The 27,992-nt window shown below is 26.4% G+C and overlaps 3 protein-coding genes across 4 annotated transcripts in view; 1 reads left to right on the top strand and 2 right to left on the bottom strand.

Annotated features, from left to right (window-relative positions):
* LOC130664548 (G protein-coupled receptor kinase 1) overlaps nucleotides 1-17,447 on the top strand; it is a 33,188-nt gene extending 15,741 nt beyond the window's left edge. Inside the window, exons 3-15 of one of the 2 annotated variants that reach the window (XM_057464499.1) lie at nucleotides 5,841-5,917; nucleotides 5,994-6,067; nucleotides 7,765-7,866; nucleotides 8,101-8,175; nucleotides 10,353-10,414; nucleotides 10,583-10,634; nucleotides 10,731-10,922; nucleotides 11,150-11,469; nucleotides 14,854-15,028; nucleotides 15,219-15,596; nucleotides 15,691-15,745; nucleotides 16,207-16,448; nucleotides 17,231-17,447. In XM_057464499.1, the coding sequence (XP_057320482.1) occupies nucleotides 5,841-5,917; nucleotides 5,994-6,067; nucleotides 7,765-7,866; nucleotides 8,101-8,175; nucleotides 10,353-10,414; nucleotides 10,583-10,634; nucleotides 10,731-10,922; nucleotides 11,150-11,469; nucleotides 14,854-15,028; nucleotides 15,219-15,596; nucleotides 15,691-15,745; nucleotides 16,207-16,448; nucleotides 17,231-17,389 (1,963 nt within the window). In that variant the 3' untranslated portion in view covers nucleotides 17,390-17,447. The remainder of the gene's footprint in view (nucleotides 1-5,840; nucleotides 5,918-5,993; nucleotides 6,068-7,764; nucleotides 7,867-8,100; nucleotides 8,176-10,352; nucleotides 10,415-10,582; nucleotides 10,635-10,730; nucleotides 10,923-11,149; nucleotides 11,470-14,853; nucleotides 15,029-15,218; nucleotides 15,597-15,690; nucleotides 15,746-16,206; nucleotides 16,449-17,230) is intronic. The other variant, XM_057464500.1, reaches the window with a different exon arrangement.
* Nucleotides 17,448-18,314: 867 nt separating this feature from the next.
* LOC130664549 (uncharacterized) lies at nucleotides 18,315-21,570 on the bottom strand. Its single transcript, XM_057464502.1, has 3 exons — nucleotides 21,384-21,570; nucleotides 19,483-20,192; nucleotides 18,315-18,646 (listed from the first exon to the last, which is right to left on the bottom strand). Exons 1-3 carry the CDS (start codon nucleotides 21,478-21,480, stop codon nucleotides 18,605-18,607), a joined length of 849 nt encoding a protein of 282 aa, XP_057320485.1. The 5' UTR covers nucleotides 21,481-21,570; the 3' UTR covers nucleotides 18,315-18,604.
* A 2,135-nt stretch (nucleotides 21,571-23,705) lies between these two features.
* On the bottom strand, nucleotides 23,706-27,942 carry LOC130665158 (uncharacterized). Its single transcript, XM_057465449.1, has 5 exons — nucleotides 27,812-27,942; nucleotides 26,327-26,608; nucleotides 24,523-24,612; nucleotides 24,225-24,377; nucleotides 23,706-24,135 (listed from the first exon to the last, which is right to left on the bottom strand). The coding sequence occupies exons 2-5, from the start codon at nucleotides 26,381-26,383 to the stop codon at nucleotides 24,100-24,102; spliced, it is 336 nt and encodes a 111-aa protein (XP_057321432.1). The 5' UTR covers nucleotides 26,384-26,608; nucleotides 27,812-27,942; the 3' UTR covers nucleotides 23,706-24,099.
* Between the last annotated feature and the right edge of the window lie 50 nt (nucleotides 27,943-27,992).

The following is a 27,992-nucleotide window of genomic DNA, read 5'->3' as shown; positions in this document are numbered from 1 at the left end:
TTACTGACCTGCTTAATTGACAAATTATTTTTTAGAATCTACGTATGAGTTATTACATGTGGATTAATAATTCTAAAATGCATCATTTTAAATACGCACCGCAATACCATACATTAATTGAATAGATTCTAATTATCAAAAATGTTAATATTATAAATCGATGTTCTGATTAGCAAATTGACTAACTGAATATTTTTTAGTAGATGGTTCTGTGCAGTTTTCAGATAGTAATAGTCAGAAGAAATAGTATTTGAGTGATCTAGGCAAAAATATTATACATATACTAGATTTGGAATTGATATTTAGATGAATAACAATTTTTTAAGTATTTTTTTTTCGCATGAATGGAGGATTTTCGAAATGGAATTAAAATTTGCGGATTAGAACGTCGAAATAAGGTTTCGCTCCGAAAAATAATAATAATTTACTTACAAAAATTCTATTCATTATTAATATTTACACAGAAAAAATGAAATCCAAATATTTGTCGAAATCAAAAAATTACTAAAACTTTTATCAATATATTTTAATAAATAAAATTGAAAAGTCATTTATTTGAACAGATATTTATTTATATACAAAAATGAATTAAATTTTTCATGTGTCCTTTAAAAATGGAAAATGCTACTTTTTTTATAACAAAATAAAATTTTTTTTAATTTACGATGCCGTTAAATTCATATATATTTTATTATTTTTATTATTATTATTTATCTTGGTCACATCTAGATTACATAAATTTACAAGTTTATCACGAGTATTATGGAGAATTGATTGATTAATTAATCAAAACATCAAATCATCAATTTTTTAAACTATTTGACAAATTAAGATATAAATTCCGAAAACTCATGAGGTTTATTAATGAAATTTCAAATATGATATCTTTTATTCATAATTATAATTTATTTACAAAATTTATAGCCATTACTAATTATTATTATTATTATTTTGTCGTAGTAATAAATTAACTTGGTAGCGTATTCGTAATTTTAACAAATTAAAATAAAAATTTTAAAAAACTCATAGTATTCATGCATTAAACTTCAAATGTAATAACTTTTACAAATAATAATAATTCCTTTCTATTGTAACATTGAATTTACTCATAAAAAATAATAATAATAATAATAACAATAATAATTTAATTACAAAAGTTCTATTCATTATTAATATTTTATTAATACTAGACTACGTTATTTTATCACTTTATCACGGGTATTATAGACAATTGATTGATCAATTAATCAAAATATTAATTTTTTAAACTGTTTGACAAATTGAAATATAAATTCCGAAAATTTATAAAATTTATTAATTAAATTTCAAATGTAATATCATTCATTCACAATAATAATTCATTTACAAAAGTTATAGTCATTACTAATTATTATTATTATTATTATTATTATTATTATTATTATTATTATTATTATTATTATCATCATCATCATTATTATTATTATTATTATTATTATTATTATTATTATTATTATTATTATTATTATTATTATTATTATTATTTTATTATAATAAATTAACTTGGTAGCGTATTCATAACTTTGGCAAATTAAAACAAAAATTTAAAAAATTCATGGAATTCATGCATTAAATTTCAAATGTAATAACTTTTATTAATAATAATAATAATTCCTTTCTATTGTAACATTGACTTCACTCATAAATGATAATAATAATAATAATAATAATAATAATAATAATAATAATAATAATAATTTATTTACAAAAGTTCTATTCATTATTAATATTTTATCATTATTATTAATTATTATTTTTTATAAATCATTATGGGCGATATATTAATATTTTAATGGTCAAAGTTAGAAAAAAAATTTTTATTTTGAAGCGATAAATGTGGAGCTGATATACAAACTTTAATCGAGCGTTAGTATTAGACACACATTAACTATTAATAGGATGTAGCACTGCGTTGTACGATATATGAGTATAATATTGAGATAAAATGCTTGGTAGCTTGGTAACTAAACTTGTAGATTGAAGCATTGATGAATATGATGCTGTTGATGACGATAATGATCATGATGATTATGATTAATATTATTATTATAATGATACTGATACTGATACTGATGTCGCTAGATGGTTATTTGCGATTCGATAGCTTTTGAAGCCATTGCCGATGGAACGCATAAATTAACTGTACGCTAGATTACACCAATGATCAAACGATTTAGCTTTTATTAACTTTGGATTTACTATATTAAGACAGTTATCACCATGAAATTCTGTGATATCGATTGTCACATCACTATATACTGTTTAATATTTTTTTTTATTTTATCGTCACTCGATAGATAAACTATAAAAAATATACTGTAATAAATTATCAATGACAAAGTTGTTAATTATAAATACTTGTCTAATTACTAATTACTTTATTACAATTTTTTTTTATTTAATAATAAAATTCTAATAGAAATTTTTTTGTATGCTTCTTTTCTAAAAACTGTTCTACTTCACAGCGCATCTGTAAAAATATGATCCTGAAGTTAACAGACAGTTAACAATTTTCTGATTTTTTTTTCAACAAATTGATTACAAAAAAATAAAAAATAAAAATATGCACATGTAGAAAATTTGAAATACTACAGGTGCAATTTTTTCAAATATTTTTTTTTTTTATAATTTATTGTTTAAAAAAAATTCCAAAAATTATTCGACGTCGGCTAACTTCAGTATGATGTAAAAAGATACAGCGGCTGTTATAAAAAAAGTTTAATCTTTTTGTATGCAGTGGAAAATTAAAAAAAAAATCAAGTTCTTTACATGTTTTTCATTAAAATTTTATCGATATAATTTTTTGCGTTCTATTTTTTTTTTTTTTCTTTTAAAGGCTGCACATAAAAATAATTGACATTCGAAATGTCAAAATGTCTCAATTAACTCCCGGGCGCTTGATTACTATTTCATACAGTAATTTTACAAGTTTAGTTTTTTCCCCAGAGATATTCTCTAATTATCATTGCATCAATTTGTAGTTTATCAAAACTTTAAATTTATATATATATTTATACAGTAATCTAATTTAAATCTATCCAGAAAAAACGAATTATTTGGCGCGAAAAATTTTTTTCATTATAAAATTGAAAACAAAAATTTTCTTCAAAGAAAAATTTTTTCTAGTCCTAAGAAAACTTTTCTCTTCAATTCGTGATGCGAAATATTTCGTGCGACAAAAAATTATTTTTTTCTGTGTATAAATAAATCCAAATATTTGTAGGATTGAGTTTTAATTAAATTAAAAAAATTAATAAAACTTTTATCGATATATTTTAATAAACAAAATTGAAAAGTCATTTTTTTGAACAAATATTTATTTAAGTACAAAAATAAATTCCATTTTTCATTTGACCTTTAAAAATGGAAAATGCTACTTTTTTATGACAAAATAAAATTTTTTAAATTTATGATGCCGTTATATTCATATATATTTATATGTATATATATATATAGATGATATTATATTTAAGTAATTGAAATAAATTTGTATTAGTGTGAAATGTCAGTATAAAAAAATTTTTCATCAACAAAAGTCTGCTCTTTACGTCTTATTCTCAAGTATTGGATGCTTATACTGAGCAACGATTGTGAAGTATTCAAGTGTATAACATATATGTATATATATATTTATCTGACATATGGCTATGTCTATTTCAGTAAATCCATCGATGAATTTTTTTTACTTTCAACAAACATCTTCACTCATGTTCATTTTTACCGCAAAGAATAAAATTTAAAAAATATTTAAAAGATAATAAAAATAAAAAATACCACAATCACTAACGTCATAGTGATGAAAAAAATATTTTATCATAATTACAAAAAAATATTTTTATCATATTAATTGATTACTGACGTCTTTGTAATTAATATTCCATTAGCGCCTTAGGGTAAAAAAAAATTCCGCAATTAGAAACTCACATACTTAAGGACCGTACTTAGTAAAAATAATAAATTATAAATTTTAATGCTTATAAATATTTAATTTATGTATTCTTGACATGTTTATAAGAAAAATTTTCACGTACGAGTTAAATTTTTATTATCTTCACCCTCATGTGTAGAGAAAAATCGCATGCGCGATGCCCCGGGTTCACGAAAAATAAATAAAAAAAAAGTTTACCGTTCAATTCATGAAATTTTGGGCATCGATTAGATTTTTTTTATTCCTCATTTCGTTAGGGTAACTTTTATATGACTCTACATCTTAAGTTTCATACCTTCAGGCAATTTTATTTATTTCCTAGACTATTTCCTTGTAATAAATGACAGCGAATTTATATTTTATAACTTTATTATTTTTGAAATCGTATTAAACTCTGTCTTATCTAATAATTTAAAAAAAAAAACTATTAATTTTATTATGACGGGAATTCTTATCGAATACTCACACTTTTTAAAAATATTCAATGGCCTTAAATTGACATAACCGTATTCAAATTTTATTAATTGATTCAAAAATAATTAAATGCATGAATTCAAAAGAGGACAACACAGTTACGATTTTGACAAGATATCCCGAGTCAAAAAATAAATTCGGATTTAAGTCTCCAAGTTCTCAATGAGGTTTTCGAGGATCAATTTAGAATTTTAAGAATGACAACAGTATAGAAAGTTATCCTAGTGTAGTCCTCAAAGTAGTAGTTACGACCCATTTTACAACTTTGAGGACTTAACTGGAATAACATAATCTGGATTAGAGCCTCAAAATACTCAAAACATACAGGAATAATTTTATCCCCATTTGAACCTCAAAAGTCTCATTCGTATTCTCTCTTTCTGACTTGTAAATTTTAAGCTCTTCGTGCTCAAAAAACTACTAAACCGAAAGAACACACATTTCATTGAAAGAAAATCATTTTTGTCCGACGATTTCTTTGAAACGAATCAACCGATTCGATCGTTTTTGGCGGCAATCGAAAGAACTCGTCAAGATCTAGAACTGATTACGTTTTGGGCAAATCGGGCAAGTGGTTTATGAGTTATAAGAATAAAACCTAAAATAAAATTTGTTTTATCGAATTTTTATTTTTTGTATAACTTGTATACTACTCGATTGATCGACTACAAAATCTAATCACTTCTAAATCTTGGTAAGCCCTTTCTATTGCCGCCAATCGGTTGATTCGTCCCGAAGATATCGTACGACGAAAATTAGTTTACACACTCACACACAGACACGGACGTCCACCCGGAAATAGTCAGAATAACTTTCTAGGACCTCAGAACATCGGGATCTGATGAAAACTTTATTTTTGAAAATCCGACCGAAACCAATAACTTCCTTTTTTTGAAAATTTTCATTTTTTATTGCGGGAAGTTTAAAATTACTTGCAATTGTTACCAATTAGGAGTTAAACGAAATTTTTTAAATAAATTTTAGTAAAATTTTCATGTCAATATTATAAGTCGTAATGTCAAATTTTGTGGGGTAAAATTTACTTTCAAAATTTCGTTCAAGTCCTAATTGATAACAACTGTAAGTAATTTTTTCAAAAATCGATTTCTAGGCGAAATTGCAAACTACGTCTTTTTTTCAATTAATATTAATTTTCATAAGGTCATGATAGTTGGAAATTATTGAATATTTTTAAAAAGTGGAGAGAACTTTCTGTGTCCTTAATCATAATAATAAAACTCAAAAACGTCTATTCAAAAAAAACAAACTAGTTTCGCAAGAAAATAAATTGAAAAAAAATTTAAATTACTTTTACTACATGGAAAATAATATTCACAGTAATAAATTATCTTTACTCGCCTTTATATCTTCTAATAAATTTTTATTCTTTATGTTACAGTGTAAGGAGTGTTATGCATAAATATCTAGAGAAGAAAAGTGAAGTTAACTTTGATAAAATATTTAATCAAATGTTAGGTAATTAATTTATGTAAAATATTACTTTATTTATTTATTTATTTATTTATTATATTAAATGATTAATTTTTTTCAGGTTACCTTTTATTTAAAGACTTTTGTGAGACTGTATCAGAGGAACCAGTTCCTCAGCTTAGGTTTTATGAAGAGGTCGGTTTCTAAATTTTGTAATTACACTGTAAAAAATTTTGAGTACGCGGTAGCTGTGAATGATTGGTGTTTAAATTTTTAACACTGCCGGTGTGAAAGTTACATAGCGCACGGTGTTAAATTTTGTACCGTGTGAATTAAAACATTTACACCACTAATGGTGGAAATGTATAAGTTATTTATTTGGTACATTATAACATTAAAATTTCATCTTTTCTGAGTACTCTCCATTTTTTTTTTACGCTACGATTTTTTCCCTAGGATCAAAAAATCCGTAAAAAAAACAGTTTTTTGCAATAACTTTTTTGCATATCGAGCTATTGAGTTCAGCTAAAACTCAAAAGAAGTTTCTTTTTATTCCGAACAAAAATACATGTATAACTCCACGAAAATATTAATAATTGTAATTTATATGGTCAAAATTGTTTATAACTTTGCGATTTTGACTAGCAATTTATTACGGTTACATGACTAAATAACGAATTCAAAATATCTGACGACAAAAGATCTAATGACAAAATATTAGGGTCAAATATTTAGTCGTGACACTGTTTGTATTCCTATACTTAGTAAATTTGACTAGATATAGATATACAAATACATTTAAAATTGCTACGATAGTAGCAATACTATCAGAAACAATTACACCAGTAACTTCATTAGATGATTTGATCAGATATTTTTGGATTAGATCTAATTTCTTAGATATTTTGACATTAGATATTTAGGGTCAAATATTTAGTCGTGACACCATTTATTACACGCAGAGAATTTTACGGTATTTTTTGCATCAAAAATTTATAGAAAAATTACTATAGTCATAGTAGCATAGGACAGTATGGAATTATTGTACAAATTACCGATACTGTAGAAATTTTAAAAATACATCGAACAGAATTTACAAGGTAACTTGTAATTTTGACAAAGTAACAGATAAAATTTATACCAATTGCATAGTAAAATTTATTAGGTTAAATCAGAATATTTAGTATGCAGTTGGTATAAATTTCATCTGTTGCTTTGTCAAAATTACAATGCACCTTGTAAATTCTGTTCGATGTATTTTAAAATTTCTACAGTATCGGTAATTTGTACAATAATTCCATACTGTCCTTATGTTACTATGACTATAGTAGTTTTTCTATAAATTTTTGATGCAAAAAATACCATAAAATTCTCTACGTGTACTTAAAAAGTTTCAAATATTTTGATTCGATATTTAGTACACAGTTTCTATGATTCTTCCCCTTCAAAACGAGAGTTTGGACGATCTGATTCGACTAATAGTTTTCATTTTAGAGCCGTTTGTTTACGCGATCACGGTGAATAAATTGTTTTTTTTTGTTTATAAAAAAATAAGCGCACAGTTTTTTTCCAGTGAATTTTTTTTCTCGTTATTTAAATTGATTCGAACAACACAAAATTTTATATTCGTCTCTCAGCATGTATCTGAAATCTTTTTTTGACTGAACTAATCGGACAATTTTTGATCTACTCGTGTTAAAAATACTACTCGATCTTTCCCAGCAAAAAAATTTCACACCGTCAATTCACACCTGGCAGACCGTGTAAAGTCCTCGGGACTATTTTCTTAAAAAAATTTTTTACAGTGTATTATTTTAAATTTAAAAATAATTATTTATTCATTTTTCATAAATAAATATGGTTTAAAAGATAAATATGTATGTTGCACACAGATAAAGGCGTATGAAAAACTAGAATGCCCAGAAGAAAGAAGAAAACTCGCACGAGAGATATACGACAACTTTATAATGAAAGAACTCCTGGCGCATTCACATGTAAATATCCAACACCACACTTGTGTCTATATTTTATTTTTATTTAACTTTTATTTTGTCCCTTTATTTTTTTTATCTATCATATCACGGCTACACTATGAAACGAGTGAAAATAACTTTTTTCCTTTATGTACTTTTCTTTTTAATATTTTAATATTTTTTTTTATGTACACGCTCTTATTATTATTATTTATATGTATTTTTAATTTTTATTATTTATTTTTAAATTCGCAGGAATACTCAACAGATGCTGTCTCTCATGTACACAAATATCTAATGAAGAACGAGGTGCCTGTTAATTTGTTTGAGGTAAATTTAGATTTATATGTACATATTTATAAATAACATATTTATAATTATAATATATATTTATATAAATCATTGACCATTTTTTAAAAACCACCAATTTATATATTTTTTATCATACGAAATTAATTTAAATTAAAAAAAAAAAGTTTGACTTCATTTCTTAATTTATTAATGAAGAAAATTACTTACGACAAATTAATGGAATATTAAGACTGAAAAAAAAAAAAAGTAAAACATTAAATTTTAAATGTGATAATTTTGTTGGGTAATAAAACTGAAAATAATATTGTTCTTGTTGAGAGATATATTAAAAGTTCATAGAATTAAAGTGCGATTCTTGTTCATTCTCCGCTCTCATTTATTTTTATTAAAATAAAAAAAATATATGAGTATATTTTTATGAAATAATCGTACAAACGAAAAATAAATCACAGAAAAAAAAAATACTTTATGATTTAAGAAATGTAATTTATTATTAAAAATAATGTTTGAGTCGGCGTAATAAAAATCGTTGGGAAAGAATTGAAAATGCATTGACTCTTTTAATCTCAAAACGTAATCCAATGACAGATTTTTTTCAACGATTTTTAAACCTCTTAAAATACAACTGACTTAATACTGCAAGTAGCACAGAGACAACTTTAAGATTTCTTCTAAAAGGAGAAGATAAATTTTTTTTTGTCTCAAAGCCAAGTCTTTTTATATAAATAAGACATACAGATGTTGGTCCTGGGAGTCATGGGAAATTTGTCTTCTTTTTTCCATCTTAAAAAAGTCATTTGAATTCAAAAATCGTTTACATGATGGCTTATTTGACAACTATTTGTATTTTACTTTTTGTCGTCACTTGTGTCAAGTTTTTTAAGCAGATGTTTTTTCGGTGATATACCTGAAGATCGGAACGTTTTTCGCGCAATGAAAATGAAAAAAATTTATGTAATTTGATTTAAGGAGTAGTTGGGGGTGGCCTGCAATTTTCGGCTGACGTGCGAAACATTTCAGAAATCTAGATCCAGAAGATTTTTTATTTTCGTTCTGCGAAAAACGTTCCGATCTTCAGGTGCATTTTCGGTGACAGAAATTTCTAATCGCTTTGTCAACATTTTGGTACCTTAACGATAGATCAAAAAACTGCGATCTTATAGACAGAAAAAAAATCTTGACTGAAAGTAAATATTCTTGATTCAAGAAAATTTTTTTGAAAACATCAATTTTGACTCAAGATAACTTTTTTTTCTGTGTAGGTGTCAAAAAAGCCAAGTGTGCGACTTGAGTATAAACGAACGTTTCTAGACTGTAATTTTTTTTTACTATAACAGCGTTGAATTTCATCTTTTTTTTTTATTACAAAATACCTTCAGAAAGTGCTAATTTTGAATTATTTCTCAACTTTTTTTTTGAGCATATTTTAATAGCAATAAGACTATTATTTTTTATTCAACTTATAAAAAGACATTAAATTTAATAATAATGATAAAAAGGTCATCTGAGCCAAAATATTTAACATCTAGAAAAATTATAATATGGCCATGCAATTGCAAAAGTAAATAAAAAAAAAAAGTATGAAGACACTCATCGATTTTTTTCTTGAATTTTCAAAAGTTTAAAAAACATTTAAAAAAAGTTCGTCATGTCACGTTTCGAAGTTTAGAATCGTCAACGGTTTTCAACAATTTTTTTTTTTACACAAGAGCTTTTAAGCATATGTTCAAATCATCTAAGACATTAAAATTAATGAATAATTTAAAATAATGTATTTTAATAATTTTACTAATGAATACACTGGAAAAAATCAGGAGTGAATTCAAAGTGATTACGAATTTTATTTGAAACATGGAGTTTGTCTTTTTAGCGGAAAGATTTCGGAGTGATCTAGATTTTATTTCAATCGATTCGGAGTTTTAATTAAAAAATAAACTCCCCTTCGGAGTAAATTTTACTCCGAGGGAATAAAATAAATAAACAGTCACCCGGTCCGCAATCTCTTCCGATTTAATCCGCGTTCACTCCGCAAATTTTTTTACCGTCTATCAAAAAATGCATATCGTAAAAAATAATAATTTGTAATATCGTGTGTTACTGTGTAAAAATTTATTAAAAAAACACTTTTTGTTTGTCTTATAAACACACATATTGTGTGTTTTGTTAACGTGAATTAAATAACGTTTTATTTTTAGCCGTACATCGAGGAAATTTTCAATCATCTAAGGGGCGAGCCGTTCCAAAAGTTCCTGGAGAGGTAATTATAAAAAATAATTAACAAAAGTTAAACAACTAGTTCCTGAGACTAATAAAGCAAATTTCCAAAGTAAATATTCCTATATTTTAAACGGACTAGTTGTTTAAGAATTTAAAAAAGCACCGGCACTTGATAAAATATTAAAATTACGGTAATAATATTTTCCAGTGAAAAGTACACGCGTTTTTGCCAATGGAAAAATCTCGAGCTAAATATTCAGGTAAGCGAGAGACGTTTCTGTGTTTCCATTCACGTCCCTCGAGGGAATGTTCAATAATCGATAGAGCTCGTCAACGATTTGCCATTGTTTCTCCAGTTGACAATGAACGACTTCAGCGTGCATCGCATAATAGGAAGGGGCGGGTTCGGCGAGGTTTACGGATGCCGCAAGGCCGATACTGGAAAAATGTATGCGATGAAGTGTCTCGATAAAAAACGTATCAAGATGAAGCAGGGTGAGACACTTGCACTCAACGAGAGGATAATGTTATCTCTAGTCAGCACCGGGGTATTTATTAACTTTATTTATCTTCTTCATTACACCTAATTATCATCAACAACAACAACAACAAGAACATCTTCAGCTATAACTATATCTAGAATTATTTATTATTTATAATTAGTAGTAACAGTAGTAGTAGTAGAAGTAGTTTATAAGAACAATAATTATTTAAATTTTATTAATCATTGACCTTTTTTTTATCACACTCCAATTGTTTTTGGATTGATAAACAGCAATACTTCCAGGTGGATTGTCCATTTATTGTCTGTATGACGTACGCCTTCCACACACCCGACAAATTGTGTTTCATCTTAGACCTGATGAATGGCGGTGATTTGCACTATCACTTGAGCCAACACGGGGTTTTCAATGAACCTGAGATGAAATTCTACGCCGCGGAAGTTATTCTTGGTCTCGAGCACATGCACCGACGATTTATTGTCTATCGAGATCTTAAACCAGCAAACATTTTGCTTGATGAACACGGACACGTTAGGATATCTGATCTTGGTCTTGCATGTGATTTTTCGAAGAAGAAACCGCACGCGAGCGTGTAAGTTTTTTTTATATCTACATATTTTGTAGGGGTGTACTAATAGTTCTAACTAACGAATTATTCGTAAGTTTTTGAATTACTCGAAAATTTTCTTTTGAACGACTTCCCAAGTAGCACAGAGTCAACTTTAAGATGTCTTAAATATGTCCTTTAAAAGGATGAGACAAATTTTTTTTTTGTCTGACAGTCACCTTTTTTGGTATGAATATGGCATGCAATTGGTTTCGGAGACAGAGACGAGTTGTGTTGTTTTTCCTGTCTTATTTCAATTAGGAAGTCATTTAAATTACTTATTTTACCACTATTGGTAATTTACTTTTTGTCGTCACTTGTGTTAAGTCTTTTCAGTAGATATTTTTTTGGTGACATAAATTTCTGATCGTTTTGTCAACATATTGGTGCCTTATCGATATCTCAAAAAGTAGCCTAAAAACTGATATCTTATAGATGCCTCAAAGGCAAGTGTGCTACTTGGGTTAAAGTGTAATAGTTTTTCGAATAACTCAAATTTTTGTCAGAGGTAAACAGAGCTTAGACATGAATCTACGAAAAAGTTATTTTTGGTTACTTTAGAAAACTCTTCAATGGTGGCCACATTTCTGGACAACCGGAAAATGTTAGGGAATTATAAATATACTGGAAAAATCAGGAAAAGTCAGGGAATTTCGTCACAAAGCTGGAAATATTTTTACTTTCTTTTCTTTTGACTGAAAAAATCCGATAAATTTTTTTTCTGTCAAAACTGTTTAAAAAGTGGCGCGGCGCGAATGCGATTGTAATACCATTTTGAAAAAAAATTAGTAGAAATTGATTCCAATAGCGAAAAAATGAAGCATTTTGAATTAAAAAGGCTGTTAGAAAAAAAAAAAGTCTTAATAGAAACCAATCGTCAGGATCTTCAAGCCATTAACATGCATATTGACAAGTTAAAAAACCAAAAACATTAATATAAAAACGAAGATTTAAAATAAAAAATAAAAAATTATTCATTTAATAAATAAAAAAAACCTGAACATTGACAAATAATAAAATAAGCTTTCATTTAACGACAGTGATTGATTATTTATTGAACTGACTTATACCATTTTATTGTGAATTAAATAAATATTTCCAATGATTTAATATTACTACATACGGTCAGGGAATTTTTCAATTATTTGACTGGAATACTTGGGAAAGTCAGAGAATTTCAGTTTCAAAAGTATGTGGTCACCATGCTCTCCATTAAATACAAATTGAATATTTGAAAGCTGATCATAATTTTTCCGATTTGAATCGAGTAATTTATAAAGTTACAAATAATTCGGCAATTTAAATTATTCGAACTCGATTCGCTCACAAATATTTTATATTAATTCGATGTCTATTTTAAAACCACGATATCATGATACGATTATCGACATATTAAAAGACAATTTTAGTATCACTAAAATAGTTAATAAAAAACTGAAGCTGGGGTTTAAGTCGTATAATTTTATGGGATCAAGTGTCTATTTTAAGACGACGCTTTTGGTTATTTTTATGACTAAATTCCCTGTCAAAAAAGAGATGAAAATTGTTGCCCAAATTAGTTAATTGCATTCCGAGGGTATTCTGACAGACCCTCGTATCTACGATTAATTTCATATTGGAGATACCAAGTTTTGTTCGAGTACTCGACATTTGAAAGCGGAGTTTTAGTTACAGCAAGAGGCTCTAGTGAACTCGATATTATGTTCTTACCATTACGATAATTGATAGCAAAAGTACATACTGCACATTATAAATCAAAATTATATATATTTCTACCCATGTTTCAACTTTGTTGATTAAATGGTTTCATTGAAATGGGTGGACATTTTAAATTTAAAACTTAAAACTTTATATTTGCCACCCGCTAAATAAATTTCTAACTTAATTTCAGTCCTGTCACAATCACTTTTGTTTATCGCAAGCCTCATAATAATCAGGTCATTGTAACCAATCAAGTTGACAATTAAAATTTGTACAGCAGCTATTCGGCTTGAGTTATCTCGTTCCGTCCGGCTAAACAAGTAAAGCATTGAAACTCGTAGATTCAATGCAGGAAATTATAAATAATAATATACTACGTAGTAAAATAAAAGTGACACTGATATGACTAGACGTCTGATAATTTTTTTATTTTTCTGAGCAAGTTACACGTCAATAAAAATGAAAATTTAGAAAAATCCACCCGTGGATTCGTAAAAAATTTATAGAAGCAAATGTTCAATACTTTGTTCTACTGATACTGAATTTTTAAAATAACAAACAAAGAATTTTACGACGTCTGTCTATTTCAGTATCATGAATAAAACGCGATTTCAGATATTGTGTGATGGTAGCACTCTATTTTATCCCTTGTCACACAATAGACTATTTTGGAAATAATATAAGTTGTTATTATTAAAAAAATAAATTCCCGCTATGAAAATTAAAAATTTTCAAAAAAAGTAGAAGTTATTGGTTTCGGTCCGATTTTTGAATATCAAATTATTATCAGATTTCGACGTTTTGAGGTCTTAGGAAATAATCTATTTCCGGACGTCCGTCCGCGTGTGCGTGTGTGTAAAGTTTTTTTGTTCGACGATATCTTTTCTTGCGGTTTTTTCTTTTTAAATTTTTTAAGCAAAATTGATTTGAATTGAGAATTTTGTGAGTTCATACAAAGTTCATAATTAGTTCCAATCAACCATTTTTTGGACTATTTTTGAACGAGTACGAAAAGTGAAAAAAATTGGCCTCCCCAAAAATTTCTAATAAAAGTCAAAAAATCTTCATAGATATTTTCAAATCATTTTTATTTTTTTTGCCTCATACCTGAATAATTCTGGTAAGAGATGATCCGAAAGTTAGTAGGCGATTATCAATTTTCGGATTTTTTTTACCAAATCAATTACAAAAATGAGGAAAACTAAAAATATGCACATGTAGAAAATTAAAAAAGCTATAGGTGCAATTTTTTAAATATTGTTTTTTTATAATTTATCGTTTCAAAAAAAAATCCTAAAATTATTAGACATCGGCTAACTTTAGTATCATTGGTAAGAGTCGTAAATGTTCATAATTCCTTTTTTTCTAATGTTCTTCAAACCCAAAAAATTGTCAAATCAAATTATTTTCTCTCAAAAAATAAAAAAAACCCACAGGAAAAGCCTACACCAGTTGAAAATTGTTCACTTCCGAATTTTTTCAGAGTTCCAGAAATATTCAACTTAAGTTCAGAATTCTTTCAATTTTTGAAGTTCACTGCCATGAAAGTTTTTTTTTTCCTCGCAGGGTCAATCGTTTTTCATTTTTTCTTTTTATGAAAATAATTTACCAAGTAAATTAAATTAAATTAATATCAAAATAATATTTGACTTGTTTTTTTTTTCTTAGCGGTACCCATGGATATATGGCCCCCGAGGTGCTGTCAAAAGGAACAACATACGATTCTAGCGCTGATTGGTTTTCCTTTGGTTGCATGATGTACAAACTGCTAAAGGGTCACAGTCCGTTCAGGCAGCATAAGACTAAGGACAAACATGAAATTGATCGAATGACATTGACGACGGTGGGTGTAAATATTTACACAGTATTTGAACAAATATTGGTTTATGTTTATCAGTAGTTTTTTAAATATTATCTACTGCATGACAGAGATTTATTTGTATATTTACTTATAATTTTTAAATATATTTTATTTTTGGTGTTCAATTTCATTAAAAATTTATTTTTTACAACTTTTATTGTTTTATTTATAGAATGTCGAGTTGCCAGATACGTTTTCACGTGAATTACGTTCACTTTTGGAGGGTCTATTGCAACGCGATGTCAACAGCAGGCTCGGATGTCGCGGCGCTGGCGCTGATGAATTAAAAGAACATCCGTTTTTCAATGGGATTGATTGGCAGCAGGTTTATATGCAGAAATATACACCCCCGCTAATACCACCCAGGGGGGAAGTTAATGCAGCAGATGCATTTGACATCGGTTCGTTTGATGAAGAAGATACTAAGGGTATAAAACTAACAGACGCTGATCAAGATCTTTACAAAAATTTCCCACTCGTCATTTCCGAAAGATGGCAAGCAGAAGTCGCTGAGACTGTTTTCGAAACAATCAACATTGAAGCTGATAAGGTATTTTAGTACAGTTTTTTTTTTTTTTATATTGTTTAAGTTTTGATAGTGACATTGATACAAATAGAAGTATACAAAAATTAATTTTATTTAGATGGAAAATAAAAAGAAAGCTAAACAAAAGCAGCGATTTGATGCTGATGAAAAAGGTAAATAAAAAAAGTGTAGTCAGATAAAAGAAGTGGAAATTCCCTTGGGTTGAATAAGATTTTTTTTTTTTGTAAGTTGCTACTGATCATATTTACTTACCTGTAAAAAATGTTTTCGCGCAATAATAAAAATTTTTATTTTCTCAAAATTTAAGACTTTTTTTTTACTTCGTGGATTTTTCTTTAATATAAATAAATATTCGTGAGTATTTTTATTTATGTAAATTTTAAAAAAAATTTTATTAAAAATTTTTGAAAAAAAAATAATAGTTTAGAATATTTAAATTTTTTTACTGCACGCAAACGCATGCATATTGATTTAAAGTTTTAGAGGTAAGTAAATTTGATCAGCAACTAAAAAAAAAATATCTCATTTAGCCTGAGAATTTTTATCCTCCTTGTCGGACTATAGATTTAAGTCAACTGAAAAAATATATGATCATTAATTTTTTTTATTGAAGGGTCTGATTGTATACTCCATGGTTACATAAAAAAACTTGGTGGTCCATTTGCTAGTGCATGGCAAACACGTTATGCCAAATTATACCCTAATAGATTAGAATTACATCCTGAATCAACAACAAAGCCCGAGCTCGTCTTCCTAGATCAAGTAGAAGAAGTAAGTGCTGATTTGCAGCATGTTAAAGGGGAACAGTGCATTGTCGTACGTACTCGTGATGCTAAAATAGTACTCACTAATCCCGTAAGTATTAGTTCTAAAGTAAGGGCCCGTTAATAAAATATGGTCGCACTTATGGGGTAGGAGGGGGTGTCGATTACTGCAAAAGTCGCATCAAACAATTTTGCAAATTTTTCTGTTTTATTTTTTTGTTACGATAGAAAGTCATTCATTACATATTTGTAAATACTTTTATATAAATATTTTTATGCCGGGGGGTACCCCCAAAATTTTTTGTTGTTAAAATTTTCAAAAATCGAGTGTCAGTCGAAAAATATTTATGACTTTTGTTTTATGATAAAAATTTTCAAAATTTCGTTTCCTTTGTATCCAATATTTATATCAAATATAATTTTTCTTTATGTAAATTACTTTTAAAAAATTTATTTAATATCCAGAAACTCTTTTTTTTTTCACCTTTTAATGAAACAGTCCATTTTTCCCGCAACAATGAATTTTTTTGACAGAAACTGAAAATTTTTTCTATTTACTTTGAATATCATTAAAAAAAAAAATATTTTGCATATTTGAGTCTTCGAAAACTTGATATTTTCTTAAGTAACCCGTTTTGCCCCCATTCCTTCCCTATATTTCAGTCACAATAGGGGGGGAGATCTATCTTTTGTGACGAGATATTGAAAGGAGAGACACAGAAAATGTGACAGCGTTACGAAGGGAGTGGGAGGATTAAAGTGGTAAAATTTTGCGTGACGTATTTTATGAGCGGCCCCTAATCAATCAATAGAAATACTTATTTATATAAATTTATAAATATATATATTTATACATAACTCATTTATTTATAGGATGAAATCAGTTTGAAAGAGTGGGCGCTATCGTTAAGATCAGCGCACAAATGTTCCATGGAGATGTTAGGAAATATGGCGCGAAAAGCTGGTAAAATATATGGCACAGAACGTGATCCAGTGATTCCACCGATGCAGCGGTCAACAAATGGCAACTAGCGCCCTTTATTAAATAATAACTTAAATAATAAATTAATAATAAATAAATAAAATAATAGGTAACAGCGAAATAAAAACAAGGAAAAATATGACTCATTGTCCCACTGCCCCGCAGCAGCGAAATCAGCAGCAGCAAATTTTTTTATACCATCAGAATTAAGAAAAAAAAAAAAACCAAAAAAAAAAATTAATTAATTAACGAGAGATTAGAAAACAAGGCACAATTACTTTATTATTTTTATTTAAATTTAAATCAAGACATGAGTATTTAAATTGTTTTCCTTTGCAGCGAATAAAATAATAACAATAATAATAAAAATAATAATAATAATAACAATGTCCCAAATTGTAGCGGCGATTAGCGTCGTATTGTATAGACTCTAGAGTGTAGTAGAGATATATTGCATTGTGGAGTAAAAAATAAAATAATCTGCGGTACAAAAAAAATGTCATTGACATAATTCGTATGTACCAAACAGCAATTTAATATAATATACTAAAATAAAATGCAATGTACGTTCATATGTGTGTACTTAGGTCGTTACTTGTATCAAATTGTGTTATATATACGTATATGTATATATATATGTATATATATACATATATATACATATATATTTGTATGTTCGTAGTTATGTGTGCAGTGTGGCGTGTAGCAATTAGTTAATTGAGCCACGTTATAAAATTGATCAACACAATTAAGAGCAAACGAATGAATAAAAAAAAAAATACGAGATACAAAAATAATAATAAATCGACGGTAAAAAAAAATACGCCCACTAGAATCATTAATAAATATTAAAAAATGAAAAAAAAAATAGTCGTAAGTCATAATTCGATGCATAAATAAATGCGAATTATAAATATTCGAGTATGAAAGTGAGTAAAAATGAGCGAGTGACATGACACATAAATAACACAGAAATAATAATAAACTAATTTTATTTGTTTTTACTTAATTTATTAAACTAAAAAATGAATATTAATAATAATAAATCAAGTTTTTTCTATTTCCAATTATATGAAACAAAAAAAAAATAAACGATAATAAACGTTACAATAGGATACTTGGTATTTATTACGTATCCATGAAAAACATAATTATAATATAATTAATAATAGTAAAATTCATTTGTATATTGACAGAAAAATAAAATAAAAAATTAACGATATTTAGGCTGCGTTAAATTTATAATGAGAAAATAAGTTTTTTTCTTATGCGTCGGGGCATGGGCTCGCGGACTGTTTACATTTGGGCTGAAAAAAAATAAGTGTGTATTTTATTAGCTATTAATTAGTAATTACTCGTGTAAAAAAAATCGTTGCAAAATTATTCATGATTCTGAAGTTAGAAGACAATTAAAAATTTTCGGATTTTTTTTTTACAAATCAATTAACAAAAAAAAAAACTAAAAATATGCACATGTAGAAAATAAAAAAAACTAAATGTGCATTTTTTTTTTTAATTTATCGCTTGAAAAAAAAATTATTAGTCGGCTAACTTTAGTATCATAATTATTCCTGACAGTGAACTTCCAAAATTGAGAGAATTCTGAACGTTGAGTTGAACATTTTTGGAACTTTAAAATAATTACAAGTGATGATCCGGAAGCTAGTAGACAATTATCAATTTTCGGATTTTTTTTTACCAAATCAATTACAAAAATGAGAAAAATTAAAATTATGCACATGTAGAAAATTAAAAAAGCTATCGGTGCAATTTTTTAAATATTATTTTTTCATAATTTATCGTTTCAAAAAAAAAATCCTAAAATTATTAGACGTCAGCTAACTTTAGTATCATTGGTAAGAGTCGTAAATTTTCATAATTCCTTTTTTTCTAATGTTCTTTAAACCCAAAAAATTGTCAAATCAAATTATTTTCTCTCAAAAAATAAAAAAAACCCACAGGAAAAGCCTACACCAGTTGAAAATTGTTCACTTCCGAATTTTTTCAAAGTTCCAAAAATCTTCAACTCAAAGTTCAGAATTCTCTTAATTTTTGAAGTTCACTGTCATGAACATTTTTGGAACGATTTTTTTTTACACGGGTATAAAATGTAGTAAATAATATTAATTTTATTGTAACTTACAGCTCGACATTGGCCCTCTAGGCAATAGTGAACGTCACATTCAATTCTTAGATCACCACGATTTGGAAATTTGAAAACTCTAAAGTCAGTTTGATAACAGTTATTATCCGGGTTCCATGTCCACAGACCAAACTCTGGGCGGTTTGGACATCCATCATCACCAGTAACAGGCTCTACTATTTTATCTTTATTGTCGTTTGTTGTTATGTTGCATTTTTTTATCATTGCCCGGAAAACTTTTGGCGTGATACAAATTTTAGCAGTAATCACTTTTCCAGCTTCTACTTCTTTAACAGGCTGATTTTCATATATCAGTGACATCATGTGAGCTGGTGAGACATTCATAGATGATGCTGGATGACGTATTAATTTATTATTTTTACGTACTGTCAGAGCTTTAGATGCTTTTTCAACTTTTGATGGATAGTTGCATTGAATTAAAATATATTTAGTTTTGTCGTTTATTCGATTTGGTGGACGTAAGACAGTAAGATTGAATTGAGCAAATGATTTTCTGAATGTAACTCCACACTTATCGAACTTGATAGCAAAACTGCCATCATTTGTTCCACTAGGATATATCTCCATACAATCTGAAGAATCTTGATAACCGTCGACGTAGAGTTGGGTTGCATCGGATCCCTCTTGATTAAAACGTATTTCTGTACCGTCTGCTAAACAATCTACTTTGAATTCAAATTTTTTCGAGTCTGTAATTAAAAAATTTTTATTATTATTATTTTCTCTGATGGTGAATCTACTTGACGATCAGTATTTTTAATATTTGGTATTAAAGGAAATCATTTATTCCTTTAATACCAAATATTATTATTTTGTTGCTAAAGAAGTCCCAATAAAGGGACAAAGTAGAATTTAATGAGGGTACATGTAGCAGACATCAGCAAATTTAAAATTAATAATAAATAGAGTAAATAACTAATAAAATTAAATAAAAAAAAAAAAATGCGCATTTAAAAAATTTTGAAATTAATAAGTGAATTTTTTCTAAATATTATTTTTTTTAATTATTTAATCTATTTATTTATAATTTTAAATTTGTCTGATGTCTGCTACATTCACACTCATCTCATTTATGGTAAAAATTAAATTTTAAGTTTTAATTTACTATCCACCTCCTTAGGAATTTATTATTTTACTAAATTGATCTGGATATGATTTTCAATTAACTATTACGAGTAACCTGCAGTTACTACGTGAATGCGTGAGTATTACTAAAGAAGTTATTGAATATAATTTGAATTTATCTGTTTCTTGAAATCTATACTCTAGAATCTTTTGTGTATTTCCCTTATCATTAAAAATTAATGAGACGAATCTCATCATTGACCCGCAAACATTGATTTCAATGATTATATAATCATGTGATTCTTCAAAAAAAATCTACACATCAAATTTTATTTTATTAGTCGTCTAATATATTTTTTTTTTCACTGGTACCCAATTAAATCTATTTAATTTTTATTTTCATAGAAGACATATGACATAGACTAAATATTTTTTATTTTCCCTTAATTATATATATAATAGTTATATATTTTCAGTCATATTTAGTGACAGAATAGTTAAAATGTTAATTTATTTCGAGAAAATAAATATAATTGTCTTTTTTTCCGCGTAATTTAAATGTAATTCGAATGATATCGATAAATTGATTTATCCCGAAACTCAGCAATTAGAAAGAGTTTAAACTTTGGAAAGGCACAAATTCAAGTCAAGACCTTCCTAATGATACCAAATTTAATAAAATTAACATATTTTATTATACAGATATCACGGGAACAAAATTTTCCTTATTCTCTTAATAATATAGATTATTATTAATTTATTAATTATCTTTTTTATTTTTAGGTAACTTTGAATAATTAATATATGAATTTTACCTCCACATTCGTGATTCTCTTGAGAATTATCTTCATTTAAGTTTGCTGACACTACAATAAAATAAAAAATATTTAAAAGTATCACTTTACTATTCATCGTTAATTGATGTTCTATTATTTAATTAATATCAAATAATTAAATGAATTAATTAAGACTTTAAACTGAAGTATGATGGACAATTGAGGTAATTGTCCTTTATATACTTGAGAGTAAAGCCAGGAATCAAATTTGTTCATTGATAAAATCATTTTTAATAAACAAAACGTGCATATCAAATTAACTCATTTCCGAGTCTTTATAATTTTCTTGCTAATCACGAGATTTTATTTTAATTCGTGCATTCCTACTTTATTATCTCCAAAAAATTATCAAAGAACAACAACACAACAATGCAAATTAATAAAAGATTAATCACGCAGTAAATTGATTACGCGAATGTAAATACGGAAATTAATTTTTACAGAAATAATTATAATTCATTTTATATTTAGAATACCTGGTAATCAATTCAAATTTTATTACAATTTTTTTTTAATGCAATTTGACATTTTGTTTCTTCATGATAGTGATAGCTGATGTTTTGAGAAAATAAGACACGAAGGAATTGGAAGAATTTAAAACACAATCGATTGTAAGTAAAAAGAGACAGCAGTTTGTTGTTTTATTTATTTATTGTTTACTTTCAGAACAAAGATTAACATTAAATTTAAATTTAATTAGATACTTAACTTATTTATTTTTTACATAGTTAGGTATTTAATAAAATATATGTTCTATTTAGGGTATATTTATATTTATGTTACAAAAATTTGTTATTAACAAAATTATGGATTGATTAATTGCCTGAATAATTACAAGGAAAAAAAAAAGTAAGACTTCGTTATAAAATTATTAATTTCTCTCTCAAACTATCGCGATACCTGGTTTATAAAAAATACAGCAAATGGTCATAACGCGGTCCGACTTTATTCCATAAGTAAAAGATAAAAACGCCTAGTAATTTTTATTTTACGATAGAATATTTTACTTATGGAATAGTAATTTTTAACTTTTGTCAAAAGTAAAATCTATTGGATCCCATTAGTGGGGGTTTTGCTTACTTTTTTTTACGTGTAATAAATGTACTATTTTGTGACAATTATTTAAAGCAATTTCTTCATAAAGTTAATTAACTAGTTGGACTTTTTGTGCAGACTACACAGAAAAAAAGAATTTCTGGGCGCAAGAATTTGTTTGTATTATAAATTGAACACAAAAATTTGCTTGGTACGAGAAAAAATTTATTGACTTAAAAATTTTTTTTTGCTCTGAGCAAATTCATTCTCGCCGTAAGAAAATTTCTGTTTTCAATACATAATGCAAAAATTTTCTTGAGGCGAGTAAAAAATTCTTGTGCCAAGAAATCCTTTTTTTCTGCGTAGAAGATAATAATCAAGTAAATTTCTTAGTTAAATTATTGTACGCTAGAATTGTATAAAATCAATTTCCCAAAAAAAATAATGATTTATAAAATTTAAAGGAAACTCTGAAACTTAATTTGAATTTATTTTTCCCGGGCTTAAGTATCCCAAGTAGCACACTTGGCTCTGTGACATTGACATCTATAAAATATAGAAGTTTTGAGACTGTATTCTGACATCGATAAGGTACCAATATGTTGACAAAGTGATCAGAAATTTATATCACCGAAAAAATATTTGCTTAAAAAACTTGACACGAGACGAGCAAAAGTGGATTACAAATAATTCTGAAATAAATCATCTAAACGGTTTTTTTATTTAAATGACTTTCTTATAACGGAAACAAGAATACAAATTTTCTGACTAGAACCAACATCTATATGTTTTACTTATATAAAAAAACTTGGCTTTGAGACAAAAAAAAAATTTGTCTTGTCCTTTTAAGCGACATGTTTATGACATCTTCAAGTTGTCTCTGTGCTACTTGGGTTCTATTAAGTCAATTTTTTTTCCTTCGTATTTTAAGAAGTTCAAAAATCGTCATAAAACTTATTAATGGAATAAACAATAATTTTATTGTAAATAAACGTAATATATTTTATTGTATCATTTTTGTAAACTTTCTTGAAAAAAATTTCAGACTACAGTTTTCTTCTGAAAAATTTACTAAATTATATTGATTATTAAAAGGACCATTAAAAAATTTTAATCACTTTAATTTATGCAATTTTTATTGGTATTTATAAATTATAAAATTTAATTTATTGTTCTTAAACTATATTACAAATAGGGATGTGCGAAAATTTTCGAATTATTTGTAACTTCAAATTACTCGATTTGAATTGAGAAAATTCTGATCAACTTTCAAATATTCAATTTTTATTTAATGGAGAACTTAATTTTTAAAGTAAAAGAAAAATTATTATGTAGAATCGTGTCTAAGCTATACTTTAACTCTGACAAAAATTTGAATTATCGGAAAAAAATATAACAATTTTAAATCGATAAAAAGAAAATTTTGAAATTATTCGTTAATTCACAAATAATTCGAAAACTTACGTATAATTCGTAAATCCTATCTATTCGCACACCCCTAATTTAAAAATTGTTAAAATTAAATTTGAAAGTACAAATAATTCATATCAAGACTTTAAATTATTTGTTTCTTAAAAAAAAGTTTGTCCGTTCTTTATTTTTTTTTAATTCTATTAAAAATCTTTTTATTTTTTATAATAATAATTTATATTTAGAGTCATCAGAATATTCTTCCACATGATCCACCATCGCATTGCTGTAAAATAAAATTTGTTCTCATAAATAAATATAATAAATTTTTTAAATTTAATATTATTACATTAACATCAACATTAATATACGTACTGCAAAGTCATCAACGGGGTAATTTGGATCCGTACACTGGAAGTGCTCGACCATATCAGGATTGTATATAGATTCACTTATATGCTGGCAATTATTTTTTTCAGCATCTAATTGATAGTAAGCACAACTTGGAACGCAAGTTTCATCCAAAGCCTAAATGAGAAAAAAAAAACACAAATATTTAAAAAAATATTAAACCAAATTCTATTTTATATTTTTTATTGTATACTTATAAATTTTGCTTGAAATAAAAATTATATTTGAATAATTATTCTATATTTATATTTAAATAACTTACGCAAGCAAATTCAAATCCGGCGTCTGTGCATATTTTTGATAATTTAAATCTTTGTGCCTGTAGTTCATCGTCAATTTTATCTGCATGTATCTATTTCATTTAATTGAAGACAATCCATTAGTTATAAATCAATACAACAATTATGCTTAATTACCTACTCACTAATTGTCGGCTATAAAAAATTTAAAAAGTAAAATTTTAAATGATTTTTTTTTCAGCAAATCGATAAAAAAATTCCAAGATTTAAATATAAAAAAGAACTTTTACTATATGACCAATAGAACTTTTCTATGTGACCATTTTGTCGCTCCTCTATTTAAAAATTGAAATCGAAGAATTATTGATTGAATTTTTTTAACTTCCCACAAAAATAAAAAAATTTGAGAAGTTATTGTTTTATTTTTTTAGTTTACTTTAATTTTTTTTATGAATAAAATAAAAAAAAATCAAAATCTATTTATAAATTTAATTGTTTAATTTGGTTTTACTTTGTGAATAATATGTTATGTAAATTGCTGCATTGTCATATTATCATATGAAACAGATAAAACTAATAGAAATTTTATGAATTATGTATTTTTTTTTATTAATCCGTTAAGTGAAATATTTATAAAAATTTAATGACACCGTAATTTTTGAATTTTTTCCAGCCAAAAATTAGTAAGATCATATGAACCACAAATTTTTTTCAGTAGGGTAAAAATATAAATTTTAGTTACTGCATTTTTGAAAATTTAATAATTGATTTTTATTAATGAAAAAGTATAAAATATAAATTCCATTGTAACAGTGTAAGAAAAATATCTTTGTACACATTTTCAAAATTATCTTATTGCGTCTTAAATTTCATTAAAATTTTCCAAGTGTTCAAAATTTTCTAGTGACCAAAAACGGTATCTCTTCCTTATATTATATCAAAACCTAGTGACATATTAGTAAAGTGCTGAAAATCGGGAACTTTACCAAAATTTTTCTTTTTTTTTTTAACTTCTCGTGAAAATTTAAATTTAAAAAAAAAAGGAAGTTATTGGTTTCGTTCCGATGTTCAAAAATCGAGTTTTTGACATCTCGATGTTTTGAAACCCTAGGGAAATATTTTGACTGTTCTCAGTCAGACGTCCGTCCGTCTGTGTGCGTGTGTGTGTGTGTGTGTGTGTGTGTGTGTGTGTGTGTGTGTGTGTGTGTGTGTGTGTGTGTGTGTGTGTGTGTGTGTGTGTGTGTGTGTGTGTGTGTGTGTGTGTGTGTGTGTGTGTGTGTGTGTGTGTGTGTAAACTTTTTTTTGTTCGATGATTTCTTTGGAGCGAATCAATCAATCGGCGGCAATCGACAGGGCTCACCAAGACTTAAAACTGATTACATTTTAAGACTAATCAGGCAAGTAATTTATAAGTTATATGAAAAAAAACCTCCAAAAAAAATTTTTAGTTTTTATTTTTCGTATGACTCGTAAACCACTCAACCGATCGACTTCAAAATGTAATCAGATCTGAGTCTTGATGAGTCTTTTCGATTGCCCCCAATCGGTTAATTCGTTCTAAGGATATCGTACGACAAAAATTAGTTTACACACACTCACACACACAACGTCGGGATATGATAAAACTCGTACCAAAACCAATAACTTCCCTTTTTTTGAAAATTTTCAATTATCACAGCGGGAAATTTAAAAAAAATATACGAACTGTCACTTTACTAGATTCAAAAATTTAACAGTAGCTTTATAAATATAAAAATTATTTAATTTAAAAATATTTTTATTAAAAATAAAAAAAACTCTCTAATAAATAAATAAATAAATTCTCACCTCAAAGTAGAAACACAAGCTTGCAATTAAAGTAATGAATAAAATCTTGTAAGACATCTTTCAAAAATTTTGATTACTCGTAGTACAATTAATCATATTTATGACCACGCGCTGGCGTTTATATACCCGAATTTCGAAGTGATTCATTGCCATTTAAAGTTAATTACGTCTTTTAAAAAATTCTATGATTAATATATAACAATGTAAATATTAATATAATCACGCCATATATATGTCAATATTAGTTTTTTACAGACGTATTGGGTTGATAAGCTTCCAGCCCTAAAATCAAGACGTCAGTGTTGACATTGACGTCAATTTAAAAATTATTAATGACTAATTTTAAATTCAGTGAATAATTGTAATTATACAATTACGCAGTGACAAATTTGTGTTCTTTTGTTAAGATTAATTACTAACATAAATTTTAATTAGTATACTAAGAAATTATGAATAATATCTTCAATGATTATTATTATATTGAAATTAACTGACGTCGAATAATTTTTGAATTTATTCTAAAAACGACAATCAAAAAATGGTGGCAATAAAATACTACCTCTCCGCTTCGCGTTCGAGGTGTACAAAAAAATATTTTTAAAAATTCCACTTATAGTTTTTTTAATTTCCTACATGTTCATATTTTTTTTTTAAATTAAATGCTGAAAAGAAAGGTTCAAAAATTCTTTATTGTCTGCTAACTTTAGAATCATTTATATGATGATACTGAAGTTTGCCGACGTCGAATAACTTTTGAATTTTTTTAAAAACGATAAATTAAAAAAAAAATATATCACAAAAATTGCACCTGTAGCTTTTTAAATTCTCTACATGTGCATATTTTTAGTTTTTAAATTAAATAACCGAAAAAAAAAGATTCAAAAATTCTTTATTGTCTACTTACTTCAGAATAATTTATTATTTTTTATTTATGTTAATAAATTATGAGTGTGAATGTAGCAGACATGAGACAATTTCTAAATTTAAAATGAATTAAAATAATGAAATTTTATAAAATACGCGTCCGGATTTTGCATTTATCTAAATATGCATTTTTCAAATGATACTGGAGTTAGCCGACGTCTAATAATTTTTGGATTTTTTTTTAAAGAATAAATTATTTATTAAAAAAAAAATATTTCAAAAAATTGCACCTGTATTTTTTTAAATTTTCTACACGTGCATATTTTTAGTTTTCGTTTTTTTAAAAATTAAATTGTTGAAAAAAAATTCGAAAATTATTAATTGTCTGCTAACTTCAGGGCCATTTTTAAAATTTTTACTCAACTTATATTTTATTCATTTATTCTAAAATTTAAAAAATTTACAATTGTCTGCTACATTTATACTCATAATGAATTAAGTAATTAATAAGAAAATATATATGAAAATCTATGTAATAATTTATTTAAATTTTCAATTAAAATTTTTGAAATAGTTTAAAGTATGAAAAAAATAATCAAATTTAAATTATAAAATTCTAACCTTACAATTATTTCTTAAATTAAAAATATATAAATATATGAGTATATACATTTACAAACAATCTTTATTCAAATTTTTAATTAAAACAATTAATTTATTGAACCCAACAAATAACTCAAATAATAAAACCGCGAAAATATGAAACAAAAAAAATATAATTGAAATTTAAACAAAGATGGCG

Source organism: Microplitis mediator, chromosome 3 (assembly GCF_029852145.1).
Source record: "Microplitis mediator isolate UGA2020A chromosome 3, iyMicMedi2.1, whole genome shotgun sequence".
Classification (NCBI taxonomy): domain Eukaryota; kingdom Metazoa; phylum Arthropoda; class Insecta; order Hymenoptera; family Braconidae; genus Microplitis; species Microplitis mediator.
The sequence above is the reverse complement of the archived record's forward strand: the minus strand, read 5'-3'. Positions and strand labels throughout refer to the sequence as shown.